The sequence below is a fragment of the Bos taurus genome, chromosome 5, assembly GCF_002263795.3.
Source record: "Bos taurus isolate L1 Dominette 01449 registration number 42190680 breed Hereford chromosome 5, ARS-UCD2.0, whole genome shotgun sequence".
Classification (NCBI taxonomy): domain Eukaryota; kingdom Metazoa; phylum Chordata; class Mammalia; order Artiodactyla; family Bovidae; genus Bos; species Bos taurus.
Genome location: NC_037332.1, coordinates 36600058 through 36618998, shown reverse-complemented (window position 1 = coordinate 36618998; position 18941 = coordinate 36600058). Strand labels below are relative to the sequence as shown.

Sequence of the window (18941 nt, the reverse complement as noted above, 5' to 3'; positions counted from 1 at the left end):
TAAATTTGTGGATTGCTTTAGGAAATATGGCCATTTTAGCAATATTAATTCTTCCAATCCAGTAGCATAGGTTATCTTCCATTTTGTATATCATTGTCAATATCCTTCATCAGTGTTTTATCATTTTCAGAGTATAGATCTTTCACCTCCTTGGTTTATTCCTAGATATTTTATTCTTTTTGATGTGATTTTTAAAATAAATTAAAAAAATTTTTCTCATTCTGATATTACATTATTGGTATACAGGAATTCGGGCTTCCCAGGTGACGCTAGTGGTAAAGAACCCAGATGCCAATGCAGGAGACATAAGAGACATGAGTTCAATCCCTGGGTTGAGAAGATTCCCCTGGAGAGGGAAATGGCAACCCACTCCACTATTTCTGCCTGAGAAATCCTATGGACAGAGGAACATGGTGGGCTACAGTCCAAATGGTCGCAATGAGTCAGACATGACTGAAGTGACTGAGCACATACACACATACAGAAATTCAACAGATTACTATATATTAATCTTGTATCCTGCAACCTTACTGAATTCATTTACTCTAATAGTTTCTGGGTGGAGATTTTAGGGTTCTCTATATGGAATATTATGTCATCCTTAAATAGTGACACTTTTACCTGTCATTGTTTGCACAGACCTATCTTTTTAATGATATCCTAAAACTTGGAGGAGTGGGCCAGGCAGGCCTCTGGGCTGAGCAGCTATGATGGAAGAGAGGACCTAGGCACTGAAAAAAAGGCTTGCAAAGCCCCTCCTTATTTTTCCAAAAGTTGAGACAGTCGAGGGTTGGGGGATGTCTCCCCTTAACCCTTAAAGGAGGCAGGGAGAACAGCCCTTCTAGTCTATGGGCAGAGTTAAGCTACTGTTTTTCATTTCATGGCTACATTCTGTATTTACTTCAAATACAGAAGTAAATCATTTTCATTTCTTAATTTTAAAAATTCCTGCTGCTAATTATTTCTCTTATCTTTTGTTTTACTCTCCCATATCCTATCTTCCTGCCCTGAGGCTCTTAGTGCTAAAATAACTGGAACTGAAAAGTCCTTTTTCAACAAACTGGCTTTCCCTACTTCTTCAAAGATATTATTCACTATCCCATACAATCTTTTCCTGTGAATGGGCCATACCATTCCTGATTCTTCCAGCTTCTTCTCCATATCCCTTCTTCCCACTGTCTCTCCTCCTGGTCTTTTCTCTCTTTCTCCCCTGCTTCAGTGTGTACTGACTGCAAACCTTATTAGTAATGAGCATCGTTTCTGTGTCTTCCCCTTTGCCTGGCATTTCTTCTTTCTCCCTTTTCTGCTTATCTAAATTCTCTTTATCCTTCAGTGTTTGCTTCAAACATCTTCTTCCATCTGGTGTGATACAGCAATTCATAAGGATGGCTTTTTTCTCTATTTCAAATTTGTATAGACCTTATGGTCAAGTTGAATGCATTTGGCCTTCATCACATGTCACCTTTCATTAGTATTTATGGTGATTTTATCCATCTCTTGTCTGCTTATTTACATGATGAGTTTCTTGTGGAGACAGACATGCTGTGTTTATCTTTGAAACCTCAGCACCTTGCAGTGCTTTAATGGACTAGTTGCTTTGGATAGATTTATAGATTGGGTGGTGTATTTGGTACTTTACGTGAAATCAAGAGAGTTTTTTTCCTCATTTTTTTTCTCTTTCGTGTTTTTTTTAAATTATGATAACACATTTACAGGAGACTTGGAAAATACAGAACATAGTCACATATATTCCACTATATGTTACGATTATTTTTAAGTAGATAAATTAAGATTTTTAGTTGGAATTTCAATATCAAACTCTCAAAAATTAACAGAATGAATATTTGGAAAATTAGAAGGATATAGTAGATCTGGAAAGCACTATGAACCAATTCAACATAGTTAAGATTTATACAATTTTCACACAAGAGTAGGATACAAATTCTGTTCAAGTTCCCACAGACTGTAAACCAGGAGACATTGGAACATCTCTAGGGACATAAAACAAGGTACAAAAATTTCATGCTCTAAAGGTATTGAAATCAAACAGAAACTGTTCTCTTATCACTGTGGAATTATGTTAGAAATCAATATCAAAAGATATCTGAAAATAACCCACATATTTTCAAGTACAATGTGACACTTACCAAGAGAGATCTTTGAGTTAACTATTGAAAGCCTCAATAAAGTTAGAAGGCTGAAAAAACACAGAGGGTGATTGCAGGGAAGAAAGCATTTAAATGAGAAATTAGTATCAAAATGAGAAATTAATATCAAGGATACTTAAAAAAAATGTATTTGGAAATTAAATATCCACTCTAAAATGATAGGTGTATCTAGAAGCTATAACAAGGAAAATTAGAAAATATTTTAACAGAATAAAAAAGAAAAGAGAATTTATCAGAATTTGTTGCATGCAGCTGAAGCTGCTAATCAAGAGTTTCGAAGTCCCTCAAATCTAGCCTCTCCCTCTTGGGCTGTCTATGAAACCTGTCTAAGTGGATCTACTGGAAACAGTCTGAAGAAGAAAAAAAAAAAAAAAAGCCATTTGTTTTAGGAGAAATGAAGCAGGAAGAAAGTGAAAGTCAACTCAAAACTTCCCAAAGGCAAATTTGCCATTTAAAACCAGCAGTCACATTCCTGTGGATGAAGTCATCCCCAACCTCAGTCAAGTGCTGCTTCCTGGAAGTGAAGGGCTGGTTAGTTCTTAGGGCCTCTGTATATGTAAGAGTGGGTGTGAGGCAGAGGGGAGAGATCCAGAAGAGGCAGTAAAAAGAACTAAAGTGAGTGGGCAGTGAAACAATTGACCCTCTCTGTCATCGTACAAGAAATGGCCCTTTGAAGGAACTGCTGCATTTATGCAGATTCTTCAGGATGGGCATGAGACAGGGCAAATGCTGGCCACTAAGCAGGTGACAGCTCTACTCTTCCTATGACTGTTAGTCTATGCTTTGTTTGCATGACTCTTGTTTTAAAACCTGTACAGAAAAATCCCTCTGCCAAGCCCTTTATAGGCTAAAGTGGGGGCTAGGTGAATCAGTCATTTGGTAAAAGAAACTCCATGGAAATATAAGCAGGGCAGGGAGGAGATAAATAATTATGATAATAAGAAGATCATTTATGGAGAACTTAATATGAACCAGGCCAAATGTTAAAAGTGTAAGACACATTAGTTAATCCCTCTAACAGCCTATAAGGCAAGTACTACTAATGTATAGAGACGTTCAGTAATTGGCTTAATATCACATTGCCACTATCTGGGCAGAACCAGGATCCCACAGCAAAGGCTCTAATGGTCCAAGCAGTAGACATGTGATGATCATCTTTCCCCAAGCAAAATTCAGGACATGCGGGCTAACTAAAATATATCAGAGTATGCTGCATGCTGGGATAGACATTCACAGTTAGGATTGCTGAGAAGAATCCTGGCAATAGAGTCACTGGCCTTTAAATACCAGAAGAAAATTACGGATCAGCTTCAAACTTCTATTCTTGCCTCTTTGGCAACAAGGAAATTGTGCTGTTTATGTTTGGAGTGTGCAATTAATATCATTCTGACTGACCTATTGGAAGTTAAAAATAGTTTTGCTTGGAGTTCATCAAATCATTGATGAAAGGGTTTCCTGGTACACTTGGTATGGATTACAGAGGCTTCCTCCTGTAGTTTCCTTTTGGTTTCAAAGGTCCATTTAGAGAGGATCATTTGGTGTGATAAAAAGTTTTCACCAAATTTCGAAATGTATACTGAGCTTGTCTTTTTCTTTTTTTTTTCAAATGGAGTATAGCTCTATTATTAGTCTAATGGGATGAGGTAAACAGTAAAACATAATCTCATGTGGTTACTTCTAATTTCTGCACTCGGTTGGATTTTACAAAGACATTGTATGTAAACAAGACACATTTTAAGCCTATCGGCAGGGTTGACTCTGCTTGAGGAGGTGGAGTAGGCAGATGATTGGAGAGTTTTCATTTAAGAGTTTCCTACTTCCACTATTTCTATCATTGCCCAGATGTTGTCTGAAACTGGAGTCAGTTTGCTGCCTATAAAAAAAGAAATGGAGTCGTTTGGTTAAAATATGGATGGGCTAATGGGAGATACATAGCCCTGCCATCTTGGCTTCTTTCTGGGGCTTGTGTCTATACCATTTTCAAACACTGCTGGCCAACACTAGAGAAATGATTAATTTCTATGAGTAAGCAATCATCATTTGTGTACTGGACCAATAAACTTTGACCTGAAAGAAGGTTTTCATAGCACAATAAAGTTTGATGGGAAGGAAGAATGGCCTTTATTGAGCACCCATTATGTAACTGGTATTGTATAGGTGTCTTATACATATTAAGGCATTTAAAACTCCCAGTAGGTCTGTGTGGTAGGTAGCAACTGGGATGGAAAGAGACTAGAGAAAAAGGATAACAGTAACCTAATGATGAAGAAAAGAAGCAATAGGGATTCTTACTGTAATTTTATAGTAGCAATTTGCTCAGGGTGTGGCTAGGGTTGTAGTGGAACCAGATTCAACACCAATAGTCCCTATTCCAGATTAACTGTAAAAACCCATATCCCTTTTGAGGTACACAGGAGGAAGTATAAGATGAGAGACTGAAATGTGGGCTGATGAGATCTGTTGACTGGTTTCTGATCCTTACTCCACCACTTGGACTAGTCATGAGATCCTGTATGAACTGCTCAGTCTCTTTGAGTCTCTTTCCTCAAAGGTAAACTTGGAAGTGAAACTAACAGCAGCTATCTATCTCACAGGCCTGTTGCAGAGATTTTAACATTTTAATACATGAAATGGGTGTGGTGCACAATAAGCCTTCAATAAATCAGGCTTTTATTGTTGCATGTTATTGTGAGAAAGATCAAATGTAGAGGCTATTGCCCTGTCTGGTTGTTAGGGCTGAACTGGAGATCCTGGATGGGTAAGACCCTTGTAGGCAGATCCTTTACAATCTGAGCCACCAGGTAAGATCCTGGCTTACCAAAGCAAAGGACACAAGCCTCTTGATCAGTGGTAAAAAGGGAACATTGTTATTGAAGAAAATCCTGCTCATTTCAATATTTTGCCTTGAACTGGTTCTGGAGAACTGTATTCTTTAAAACTTGAGACCTCTCAGTTAAGAACAACTAGTAAGTATTGGTTAAGCTTATTCTTAAAATTATTATTAAAGGAAGCCAGACCATATGTTAAGAAGATAGGGATCTAAAGGTAGGGTAACAGCACCATGTAAAGAGGCTAGACATTTCAGTTCCGATTAACTGAAGTTCATTCTAGGAGACACCTGTGTAATTTAACCAGTCATAGAGTGGAGCAAGTTTTCTCTTTCAAGTAATCTGAAGAGAAGTTGCTCAATGATTTTCACCCCATTCTCCTTTGAAATACAACGAGTTGTACACACTATCTTTCAGGGATAGGAAAAATGCCTTTTGTTTTCATTTGGCTTGTTTTTTGGGGGTGGGGTAGTTAATAAGCCACAGGCCTCAGTATTATGCTGCACAGTTCTTGAAGTTTTAAGATTTTCCAGTTTTAATTGATTGAAGACTTCTTGCTCTAAATGAAGATGTAAGGAAAATATAACACATGGTGAAGATAAGGAGAAAAGGGAACTCTATTACACCATGGGTGGGAATGTAAATCAGTGCAGCTACTATAGTAAACAGTTCCTCAAAAAAAAAAAAAAAAAAACACACACAAAAAAAACCTAAAAAGAAAATTAACATATGACCCATTAATCCCACTCCTGGGTATGTATCTGAAGAAAGCAAAAACATGGATTCAAAAGTTACATATACCCTAGTGTTCATCTGCATGCTTAGTCGCTCAGTCATGTCAGACTCTTTACAATCCCATGGACTGCAGCCCGCCAGGCTCCTCTGTCCTTGGGGATGCTCCAGGCAAGAATCCTGGAGTGAGTTGCCATGCCCTCCTCCAGGGGATCTTCCCAACCCAGGGATCGAACCGAGGTCTCCCACACTGCAGGCAGATCCTTTACAATCTGAGCCACCAGGGAAACCCAATGTTCATAGCAGCATTATTTACAATAGCCAAGATATATATGGAAGCAACCTAAGTGTCCATCAACAGATAAAGAAGATGTGGTATATATTTACAACAGTAAACTACTCAGCTATTAAAAAAAAAAAAAACTTCTGCCATTTGCAACAGTGTGGGTGGACCTAGAAGGCTATTATGCTTAGTGAAATAAGTCAAACAAAAACAAATATTGTATGTTGTCACCCCTACATGGAGTGGAATCTAAAAAATAAAGCAAACGGATGAATGTAACAATGCCTCAAAGATATAGAGAAAAAACTAGTGATTACCAGTGGGGAGAGGGGTGGAGGGAAAGGCAACACTGGGTAGGAAATTAAGACGTATAAACTAGTATGTTTATACCTTATAAAATAAATAAACTAAAATATATTTTGTACAGCACAGGGAAATATAGCCCTTAGTTTATAACAACTTTAAATAGAGTATAATCTATAAAAATATTGAATCACTATGCTGCACATCTGAAACTAATATTATAAATCAACTGTAGTTAAAATATAGGACTTTCCTGCTGGTACAGTGGCATATATATATATATATATATATATATATATATATAGCATATGGTGTGTGTGCTCAGTTGTTCAGTCATGTCTGACTCTTTGCAGCCCCATGTACTGTAACCAACCAACCTCCTCTGTCCATGGAATTTCCCAGGTTGAGAATATTGGAGTGGGTTGTCATTTCCTACTTCAGGGGATCTTCCTTCCCCAGGGATTGAACCCGTATTTCTGTGTCTCCTGCATTGGCAGGAGGATTCTTTACCTCGTTCCCACCTGGGAAGCACCAGATACAGCATATGGAGCTCATGTTAATTAGTTACATGGTTTAACAAGTTTTTTTTTTTTTAAATATAAAAGGATGGTAGACTCGAATGGTTAAACTGTGGAATTAATCTGCTATTTATTGAGCCATTACCATAACTCGGTATGTTCAGTATTGAGGATGCAATGGTAAGATTTAGTCTCTGCCCTCAAAAGCATTTATAGCTTAATGGGGGAGGAAAAGACATAAAAAAGTACAGCACATGTAAAAATGTCACAGTAAAATGTACAAAGTGCAAGCATAGGAAACAGCTATTCCTGGGGAAACTTGTGAAAGCTTCACTATGCTGAGAGTTCAATAAGATGATCACAAACTGACTACAATGGGGGTTTATGTGTTCATTCTTAGAAGCAGAACACATGTCAAACAGTGAGAAGTATGGTAGTGGACGCCCAGTGAACCCTGTGTACGCTAGCTACACTGCAGGACTTGGGAATGGCTCTCTCTATCCCATTTCAAAATCTGCTGACATCTCAGCTCTCCCTCTTGCTGCCCAATCAATTCCTGAATCATGCTGATAGTCCAGGAGAGAGGCTATTCTCCTCCCAAGTTTGCTACTGGAAGTAGCTATGCTGCTGCTGCTGCTAAGTTGCTTCAGTCGTGTCTGACCCTGTGCGACCGGATAGACGGCAGCCCACCAGGTTCTGTCGTCCCTGGGATTCTCCAGGGAAGAACACTGGAGTGGGTTGACATTTCCTTCTCCAATGCATGAAAGTGAAAAGTGAAAGTGAAGTCGCTCAGTCGTGTGGGACCCTTAGCGACCCCATGGACTGTGGCCTACCAGGCTCCTCCTTCCATGGGATTTTCCAGGCAAGAGTACTGGAGTGGGTTGCCGTTGCCTTCTCTGGGAAGTAGCTATAAATTGTCCCATTTTCCATTTGACTAGACAAACTAGTGATCACTTCCATTAGCATAGAATATCAGTATCCCTGACAGCAGCTTTTAATACATTATAAGCAACCTGTAAACGGAGGTAGCAATTGTTATTGGGTAGGGAGAGAAACAAAGGCCACACGTACATACAGTAGGAAAGAAGAAAGGAACCGGTCAAATGTGGTAAGGGGGTCTTCCTCCTGCATGCTGCAAGTGAATCATTTAAGCACCACAGAATGTTAGTTTTCTGAGCTTCAGGCTGCAAAAACGTTAAAAATTGTGCTTGTGTGTGCTTCTGTATACATGTGTGTGTAAATGTGCCTATGCATTTATATGTGTATATATATGTATATATATGTATGCATGTGTACGTTTATCTGTTCATTTCTATGTATGAATGTATGCTTGCTTATAAACATGCGTATGCATGTGTGAATATATTAGCGCTTGTGTGTGTGTGTGTGTGTGTGTGTAAGAGAGAGAGAGCAAGAGAGAGAAACCAGACAAGCTGGAAAGTAAGTTTGAGACTTTGTCACATCCTTGTGGTCTCTGTCTCTCCCCATCCCCACTCCTCCACACCAATAGACAAAAGCAGAAAGGATGCCCTGTGACCTGACTGCTTTAGAAAGTTTGCAGCTCTTAAGAGGACGTTCCACCTGGGAACCTCATTGGTTCTCCACAGGATGGTGGGTTTTATAAGAAATCTCCGATTCCCCCGGGAAGGGACTGCTGCTGACAGGTTAGGCTGGAGCGCGGCTGCCCCCGGCCGCCACCCGCACTGCTCTGGGTACCAAAGTCGGCCCCCGCTCGCCGCCGCGCTCTCTGCAGAGGAGGGCCGGGCCGGGCAGCTCGGCCCAGGCGCTCGGCCCGCGGCGCGGGCGCCAGGGGAGGGAACGGGAGGGGGAGGGCGGGGGCAGGGGCGGCGGGAGGCCATGCCTCCAGCTGCGGAGGCTGCCGCACAGCTGGAGCCGGCGCGGTCATCGGCGCGGCGCCGTCGCCCTCGCGCTCCGGCTCTCGCTGCCCGGCCCGCGGCCGGCGGACTTTGCGGAGGGCGCCTGGCGTAGGCGGCGGCGGGTGTGGGCCGAGCCAGTATTTATAGCTCGGTGACAGCAGCCGCGGCAGCGACGCCGCTGGCCCGTCTCGCCGCGCTTCCCAGAGAGGCCGCGAGCGCGGCAGAGGGCTTCGCTCCACCGGGTCTCCCGAGTGCGGACGCCCAGAGTCCGCGCGGCCCCCTCGGTGAGTACGCAGCCCGGGCGCCCGGCGCGCCTACCCCGCCTGTCGGTCCCGCCGCGGCGAAGCCCTCCCGGCCCGGCCGCCCGCAGCCGCGCCGCCTCCTCGTCCCTGCGCGCGACTGCGGCCCCGGCCGCGGCCCCCGGCCGGCTGCCCCGCGCCTCCTCTCCTTCCTTCCGGGGGCTGGCGCGCCGAGGGGTCGGTGAAGTGGCCGGGAGGGGAGCGCGCACCTGCCTCCTGAGAAAGGGCGGAGGAGGCTCGGGGGGAGGGCTGGGGAGGGGGTACTCTCAAACTCCCGGGCTCCGGCGGGTGAGGGACGTCACCAGGATGGACGGCGAACTTTCCTCGCTTCAGTGATTCCTGGGATGCGAACAGAGTGAAAGCTCCAGTATTGTGCGTTAATTAAATTAACAGGTTGTAGTTCAGGACTGTTCTCCTTAAAAACAAAACCCCCCAGACCGCACAAAACTTGAGGACCTTTGAGTGTTTACCACCTTCATCATGATTAATAAAGCTATTTATCTATTCCTACTTCTGAAAATGCCGGAGGCCCACAAGTGTGTTTGACCCATGTAGGTCCACTTTGGCTCCCTTATTCATTCTACCCGCTGTGGAACAATAAGCGTGTGTGTGTATGAGAGAGATGCTAGTAAACATCACATGCTTGTTTTAGTATTCATGTGTAGATAGAAGTCTCATGATCAACAAAGTGTTTTTTGAGTTAAAGTACATTGAATAAATGTGTTTTCCCTCTAGTTATAAATGATACACTGCTTGAAATCCAGAGAAGAACTTCTAGGAAGATTTCAGGATTTTGTTTCGTCTTCAGAATAAAGTTCTTCCAGTTTATTGAGTATAAAGTGTAGTGGAGTCCCTGTAAGAGCTATTTCTGTTGTAAAACACTGAATTTTTATCATGTTTATACTCTCTAACTCTATTCTTCCTTCCCCAATCTTCGTACTTTAAAGGTTATTATGGATTTTGACATTTTGACTCAGATACTTATTCTCACTCCACTCCACCTTCATCTGAGCCTTATATTCAGAAACCAGTACTTGTTTATTGTATTTAATTTGCTTCTTCATATTGTCAGTCAGTTAAAAAGCAATTTCAGATATGAGTAAATTTTATTTTATTCATTAACTCTTACTTTTTTTGGCGTTGTGTCTGGAATATGATCATGACAATTCTTTATCAAGTCACTGAAGAGAAAGTCTAAATATTTTAAAAGAATTAATTGTTGATGATTTTTCGACTTAGGACATGAAGAGGCCGTTTTGATGGGAAAGTTGGCTAATGTCATGTTTAGAGGGAACCTCAGACCTGCTCTGCTTTCAGGTTTTCTATTTTAAAAACTTGCATTGGTTCAGTGCTTTGTTATCCCAAAGACTGGAGGGTGATAACAAGGAAAAAAAGTGATTTAAATATTGGAACAATGTGAAGAGAAAGTCTAGGAAGTGATTTATGGATGTGATCCTCTAAATTAGCTAGGGTACCACAAGTACAGACCCGATATCTGTGCAAAGCCACTTATAGTGGTTTCATTGATTGACTTAAAAGGTTGCTTTTTATTTAAAAGGCTGTGTGGTCTCTTGTATTGGACTAAAAAATGAGAAGTTCCAACTTTACTTCTGTTATTATTGCTCTTTGTATTTTTAAAACCTGTATTAAACACTTGCATTATGTAAAATACTATGTCATTTCCTCATGCTTGCCTTTTCATCCAACAATTTAAATAGTAAACTAAGACCTATTTTTACCTCAGGACTGGTCCAGGCAAATATATATATTTGGTTTTCTCACCTTCTGCCATTTTTCTTTTTACAGACTTGGATATCCCATTATCAAGAGTCTGCTCTGTCTGGTATAGAATCTTCAGTGCTTTTTTTTCCCCTCACACAAGTCTGGTCTGTTACCCAACTGTCATCCACACATTTACTTTTTCACTTATTCATCCATCAGCAAAGATTTTTTGAGTGCCCCATAGGTATAAGTCACCACCTAGTTCTTACCCTTGCTTCCTTCCCATTGGAACTTTTTAGGTTATCCTTTTCAGTGTAGGAAATACATAATAATTAAGAGTATTGACTTTGGGGTCATAAAGAGGTGGTTCTGCTTGCTTCCCCCAGTTGGTAGCTGTATGACCTTGGGCAGATAACCTTTTAAAAACTCTGTTTCTTCACTGGTAAATCCAAAGGTTAGGTCTAAGGGCTGATTGAGATAATGCATGAAAAGTACTTGCCAAGAGCCCCAAATATAAAAAGCACTCTAAAATGTTAGTTATTATGTTGCCTATATCTGTTCCAGAGGTATTCATCTCAGGAAATGCATTCCCATCTCAGGAAATGGCAAATCCATTCTGGGGTTTGTCAGGTCATGTCCATATCCGGTCCATCAGTGCATCTTGTCATCTCTTCTTTTTTAAATGTATCCAGAATCTGGTACATTTCCAAGTATCAGGTCAGATTGCGTCACTCTTCTGTCTCCCATTTGCACAGAGCGAAGCCCATGTGGTAGGATGGCCTCGAGGCCTGATCATGATACTGTCTCCCAGATCTCTAGTCCCTTTGTACTCCCCTGCACACACATGCTGTCCAGTCACACTAGCCTCCTGGCTTTTCCTTAAATGCACTAATCATGTGCAGCTCAGGCCTTTCCCTTTGTCTGGATCATTCTTTCCTCAGATGTCTGCTTGCTCTACTTCCTTCTTTCACGTCTGCAACTGTCACCTTATAGTGAGACCGTCTTAACGTCCCTGACACCCATGTTAACTTTTCATTTTCTCCATCAACTTATAACTTTCTAAAATACTGTCTGTTTCATTTTTCTCTGTTTAATGTCTTTTTCTCTCAATCTAGATCCTAAGGTTCAAGGCAACAGGGGTGTTGTTTGTTAGTAACCTTCACATGTAGGCCAGTGCTTGGCACAAATATGCAACAGTGAATATGTGAATAGTGAATAGTGAACAAGTGAATGATGAAATTATGGAATTAGTATGGAATTAGCAAATCTGGACTTCACCACTTTCTATATATTATTTTGGACAAGTAGCTTGAGCTTTCTGAGCCTCATTTTCAATATTTGTAAAATAGGATGATATTCATCCTTGTGTTATAGTAAAATCCCGAGACACTGAGAATAGCATATAAAAACCACTTAGTAAATGTAATATAGAGTTGATGTTATTTCCATGCTCATGTTTAATGGGAATGACCAGGAGTCACTTGCATTTTAATAGTGGTCCTCAGATAAGGCAATGTCTGAAACTGACCAGGCGCTTACAAATGAAATATCCTTTAGTCTCCACTACTACCCTGTGAGGAAAGTATTTTCATTAGGATTCTCCTGGTGAAGAAGTGGAATCTCAGAGTGGTTAAGGATTTGCTAGTGGGTAGCACAGAGAAGGCAATGGCACCCCACTCCAGTACTCTTGCCTGGAAAATCCCATGGACGGAGGAGCCTGGTAAGCTGCAGTCCATGGGGTTGCTAAGAGTCCGACACGACTGAGCGAATTCACTTTCACTTTTCCCTTTCATGCATTGGAGAAGGAAATGTCAACCCACTCCAGTGTTCTTGCCTGGAGAATCCCAGGGACGGGGGAGCCTGGTGGGCTGCCGTCTGTGGGGTCGCACAGAGTCGGATACCACTGAAGTGACTTAGCAGCAGCAGCAGCAGGTCAGGTAGAAATGGACCATATTTCTCCCATCACCATTTATTTTGCCTTCCTGATGCTTTTGATTGTTTGTGTAAAGTCTTTCTAATGATGTGACTTCACCTGATAAAAACATTAAGAGGTAAAATGTGATATAAACATAGGCTGTTGTTGTTTATCTTTTAAGGAAATAGTATTAAATAATTTAAAGCTCTGTCTGCCCTTTTGATAGGCAATTTTTGAAGTGATTATTTCCCAGGGAGTAAATGAAATGATTATATCAATAAACAGTGTTCTGTCAACTGCAAAGAGCTTAACATACATTAATATAATACTGTAGCTAGGTAACTGAAGTAAATAACCTTTAACTTTGTCTTGTACTAAAACAGCCAAGAAGTATCCCACACACAGCTGTCTGAAGCACAAAGTGCATACCACAAAAAACAAAGTACAAGAAATCTTTTTAACAATTATTTTTCAAGAAATTAGATTCAAGGTGCTGAAATAAAGTTCACACTTTTGGCAGGGTACAGGCACAGTCATCTTTAATAAGCCCTTTGACAAGAGTTAAGAAGAGTTCCAGGTGAATTTTGAGACATAAATACCAAGGAGCTTCAAAACATTTGGAGAAATTCTTTTTTTTTAATCCTAGCACAGTGCTGCTCAGTGCAAATGATGTTCATATTACCTGGTTAGGTATCACTAGATGCTAAGACCTGCATTAGCAGAGCTGGACCTTGGGGGCACTTCACTAGTAATAATGTCTTTTGTATAGCATAATTTTTTAGTTCATCAAGGACTTTGCCATATGAACTTGTACTTTTTTTTTTTTTAATGAAAGTGATACACTCCATCTTGCTCATACTTGTCATTATGCATAAAGCATAACCTGAGCCAGGGTTCCTGCTGAGGGAAACATGAAATTTGTACTCTTGAAGTCCTTGAGATTTTCACTTATTTGGAAAAACCCCAGTAAGTAAGGAAGGCAGGGTGCTTTGGTCCAATCAAGTAAATGATTAAAACAATTAGCAGGGCTTTGATGTTCCCCTGGTCCAGTACTTGCTTATCTTTAATGTAAACTGTTGGAGTTGCCTCCCAGCTAGCGTTGCCATTTTCATCATGCCTCTTAGCAGTTTGTCTTTTTCCAAGTAGGCAGAGAAATCTTTCAAAACCCTGCTGCAAGCAACTGTACTGCTCTTCTGCTTTGAAAACTTTGATTCTATAGTCTCCAATCAGTAAAATAAAGAACATTACTTTTGTGTAATCTTCCTTAAAATAGCCCCAGATTATCCTTAACTATCCGAGGGTACCCCCAAGTGCTCTGTGTTCCAGCCACACAGAACTACTGATACGTCTCTATGTCTGTCCCAGACGTCCTTTCCTGAGCTCCTCCTCCCAAATCGCATGTAATTACCTACTTTCCATTTTTCCATTCTTAGCTGTGAGTACCAGGTGAAATGGGGCTTCCCTGGTGGCTCAGATGGTAAAGAATCTGCCTGCAATGCAGGTGACCCAAGTTCAGTCCCTGGGTTGAGAAGATCCCTGGAGAAGGAAATGGCTACCCACTCCAGGATTCCTGCCTGGAGAATTCCATAGACAGAGGAGCCTAGAGGGTTACAGTTCATGGGATCCAAAGAGTCATACACAACTGAGCAACTAACACTTTCGCTTTACTTCACCAGGTAAAATATTGGCTTGTAGTAAAACGCATTACATTTCTGATATCTACGCCAGATACCAGTCCCTCTAGTGTATAAACCGTGACTGAAGGCCTGTGGATTATCAGGCAGGGAATAAAGTTTCAGCCTGTCACTGCTGTTGGTGAAAGCAGTGGCTTGAAAGATACTGATGGTGGCATCTAGCTCATGATTTTATTATTATGAGAGGAAATTGAATAGTGTGAATTAGTCCAGTTCTCAGAGGTGCAGTGTTCTGTATAAGTAGAGTTGGAAAATCAGAATGAATGTCAGTGATGCATTGCAAAAGGACAATCAGATCAACTCAACTACTTATACTGATGCTCAAAGGAGAAGGAAAAAAATTAGAGCAATCCTGGTCAGTCACATGATCCCAGTTCTTTCCAATCATGGTATCAAGTCAGTTTGAATAGTAGTAGTAGATTCATTTATCTTAGAAGCAGTATGAATCTTTTATGTCAATTGGCTTTATTATTAGGAACTTTCTAAACAACATGAAAGAAGGCAAGATTTTGGAATCTATGACTTTGTGTGGAGAAGATGTAGTATAGAATGTTGAAGGCACTTGGCTTGAATTTGAATCCTGGCTCTGGCGTAGGCTTGTTCTGTTCTTTGATGTAAGCTACTAAACTCAGTTTAAACATTGCTTCCGATAGAGTATCTCTTCATTAGGTTGCTATGAAATTTGAATGAGATGTTTGTAAAGCCCTTTAGCATAGTGTCTGCAAAGTGGTAGGTCTTTAATAAATGTTAGCCTTAGTAATAATGAGAACAGTGCGGAACCTGGTGCTGAAATGGGATGGTAGCTGTAGGGATGGGGTTGAGGGTGTATCAGTGCTTGTTACTGGCCCATCATCCTTGAAGTCTTTGGATTCAGCTGCTCTTCCCTTTCCTTAGTGGAAGGAATGGCAGGTTGCTCTGCCTTCTTCTCATCTCATTTATACAAGGGGGCTTCTCTTTTGTAGTTCCACTCAGTTTATCCAGTTTTTTGGTTGCCTACTATGAGGCCAGCACTGTGCTATGCCCTGAAAGTAAACAGCCCTTTCCCTGGGGACTTTGTGATCTAGAGAGGGAGACAAATACATAAACAGATAATTTTACTATGATCTGCTAAGTGCTAAGATAAAAGCACTTTTACTTAAGATAAAAGCTCAATATGGGAGCAGAATTGAATTTTAAAAAGTTAAAATGTTTTTAGACTGCGTATACCCTGTAGCATAGTCAGTTTGAACAGCCTCAATCCTGGGTTAACAGTACAGTCACCGAACGTTTGTACTGATCATCAGAATGCTTTATGGGAAGTACAGAGGGGAAAGCAGTTTTGGTGGTCTGGACAACAGGCTGGTATCACTAGGCAAACTTTTGTCAGCCTCCTCACGTAGGGAGTCAGGAAGCGGAGATGAGCGCTGTTGTTCAGGTTATGTAAGTTTTGAAATTTGGGGCCCACTAGGAGACATTGATTCCACTTTGGAGTATGAGACAAGAATATGTAAACATGTTTACCATAAAAGAATAAGACCAGATTATCCTATTCACTCGGCTAGTGTCTAAGTCAATGAATCTGTTAGAGGAAATGAAGACTAAGCTGTAAACATGATTGGAAATATTTTTTGAAACATTTCCAGATTTGTTGGGGTGTATTAGAGAAATCAAGGGCCAGGAATGGCTTTTGATTCAAGTCCCAGCTCTTCTGCTCATGGATCTGTTAATTAAATAGGCAGCACCTGCTCTGTTCCGTTGTTTTCTGTTATTATTATTATAATATGAATCTATTAGTGGCCACACTGGATCTTTGTTGCTGTGCACAGCCTTTCTCCAGTTGCGGTAAGCGGGCTGCTCTTCATTGCAGCGTGCAGGCTTCTAGTTGCGGTGGCTTCTCTTGTTGCAGAGCGCAGGCTCTAGGCACACAGGCTTCAGTAGTTGTGGCTCATGGGCTTAACTGTGGAATCTTCCCAAACGAGGATCTAACCCACGTCCCCTGCATTGGCTGGTGGACTCCCAACCACTGGAGCACCAGGGAAGTCCCTTCTTTGTTTTCTTATCATTCATAAGGGAGTGGTAGTAGCATGCATAGCATGGCTGTGGGAGTTGGGACCTGTACTAAGGCAGGGTTGTTGTTCAGTACTACAGTTCTCTCTTGAAACAATATAAATATTGGAGAGGAACAGCTACCTCCAAATTTTTTTGAATGTTATAACTCAGTTTGGACATGTGGAAATTACAGAGCCCACAAAGCAAGATTCTGAAGTTAAAAATAACAACAATAAAATAAATATATGCCTACTTTCCACAAAACACTTATTTAAAAATGAGTCAGAGTTATATGTATTTAGTTGTCTACATGCGGCTGCCTTGCTTGTGTGTGGGTGGTGAAGGGAGTTGATGGGGGAACCACACCAGAATTCCTCACTGGTAGAAGTTTCAGAGAAACTAACTTCTTAGCTGACAGCCCTGTACAGTTCTGATGGGCATATAGCAACTGTTTCTGCTTCAGGACTCATTGGCCTTGAGGTGTTTCTGTGTATTCTCTTCTAAAAGTGGTCTTTGGACACTTCCAAAGATTTTGCATGAAATTGAGTTGACAGCTGGCCCCTTCTGGCATTCTTGCGTATTGAATACTGTGAAAATGCATGATGTTTGTCTTTGTTCTTAACTACTTTTATCTACATTCTTTGGTGTGAGAACAATGTAGGTCTATAACTGGGTGATGAATCTCATGTGAAAAAAAAAAAAAATGCCATCCCTTAGTGATCTGAACTCCAGCCCCTAAGAACAGATATTTCAGAGTATTTATGAAGAAGGAAATTGGTTAAAAGTTTTATGACTAGAAGGCACAATGACTGTCTGTGTTGCTAAATTTTACTGCCAGTCTTTTTGTGTGTTTCCATAACTTTTCTAAATAATTAAGCCAAGTCTTCATTAGCTTAGTTTGTGGTCTTAATTGATATTCATCTGCCCAGAATGTTGGACTGGAACTTGGGAGGCAGCCTTGGAGCCTATTCTCAGATTTTCCGTTAACTTCAAGTTAATTCAGGCTTGTGACTTGATCTTTGTATCTTTAGCTACGTGTAAAATGAGAATTTTATTATTATCCTAAATTTAATCAGCTTTATTGCTGAATAAGAAAAGAGTTACAGCTTAGTGTGAGCACCATATGGGCTCACCAAGACTGAACCCCAGAATTAGATAAATTAGTCACCCATACCCAGCCCTGGAGGACCTAGAAAGGCTTTTGTTCCTATGGGCAGACTGGCCCCCAAAGAGGAAAAACAGAGGAGCTGAGCAAGATTTAGGGGTGGGGCCTGAGTATCAGCATTTTAAGAAAGCTTCTGTACTTGAAGTACACATCTGTGTTAGGGCCTTGCTCTTTAGGCATGTTACATATTTTGCAGTGCCTCTAGGCCCTTGCATGCACCTAGGTTAAGCATATGTGCATTCTTCGCTGGGAAAAAAATTCTATAGATCTTCCAAACTCCAATTTGAGTTTGTCTTCCTCTGCGAAATCTTTGCCTTCCTTCTCAGTTCACACAAGCAGAGTTCCCCAAGTTCTCCTGCCTGCAACTACTCTGCCATAGACTTAGCTATTTCATGAAACTTATTCTGTGCTGAAATTATTTGACAAAGAAGACTGAACATTTTTATAAAAGTCTGTACATGTGCACACATTTTTCAATGTTAAAAAAAAAAAGAAGATCTGAAAGTATAGGCACAAAATTATTAAGGGATCTTAACTCCAAGGAGAAGGATTTGGGTAGAAGAGGATATTTATTTTTCGTTAGTTGGTGATCAGTTTACCTCTGTGTTTCTTTAATTTTTAAATGATCTGTTTTATGATTAAAACATAAAAATGATTATCTAAAATAGGAAGAGTCATCATTCCAATTTCAGACCACAGTCTGCCCTCTCATATCCCTTTCTCTCTCCCTACTCTTTTACTTCCCTAAGTCCTCATTTGATCAGAAGTATGATGAGGTAACAGGGAAGGGACAGTACTTACTGTTCTCAGTCTCAGACTTGTCTTGGTACCATAACTAGGAATTGATCTTTTCCAAATCCCTCTTTGTTGAGTTGTTGTGAATCTGAACGGGTAACAGAAAGAGAGGGACTACTTGTTTTTTGCTCTAACGCCGTGTATCTTTTCTCTGCAGGTGAACCGTGGAAGTGAAGTTTTGAAGGATGGGTAAAGACTTCCGTTATTATTTCCAGCACCCCTGGTCTCGCATGATCGTGGCTTACTTGGTGATCTTCTTTAACTTCTTAATATTTGCGGAGGACCCAGTTTCTCACAGCCAAACAGAAGCCAATGTTATTGTTGTTGGAAACTGTTTTTCGTTTGTAACAAATAAATATCCTCGAGGAGTTGGCTGGAGGCTTCTGAAGGTGCTTCTATGGCTACTTGCCATTCTCATAGGACTAATAGCTGGCAAATTTCTATTCCATCGGCGTTTGTTTGGTAAGTACCCATGAAATGTAATGTAGGTAATTATTAAATTCTATTCTCCAAGATAGAGCGTTGTTATTTCTAAATGCCGGTTTAGAATGCATTTCATTTGCCTTCCAGCGTTAATTTGCTGTGTGCTCTGGTAGCTCTGGTTCTTCAGATAT

At 40.9% G+C, this 18941-nt stretch overlaps 1 protein-coding gene across 3 annotated transcripts in view; it reads left to right on the top strand.

The window, feature by feature from the left end:
• Positions 1 to 18941, top strand: part of TMEM117 (transmembrane protein 117) — a 610272-nt gene that overhangs the window by 5984 nt on the left and 585347 nt on the right. For 2 of the 3 annotated variants that reach the window (XM_015471033.3, XM_015471034.3), the window contains exon 3: positions 18485 to 18789. In XM_015471033.3, coding sequence (XP_015326519.2) covers positions 18513 to 18789 — 277 coding nt within the window. In that variant the 5' untranslated portion in view covers positions 18485 to 18512. 3 annotated transcript variants of the gene reach the window in all.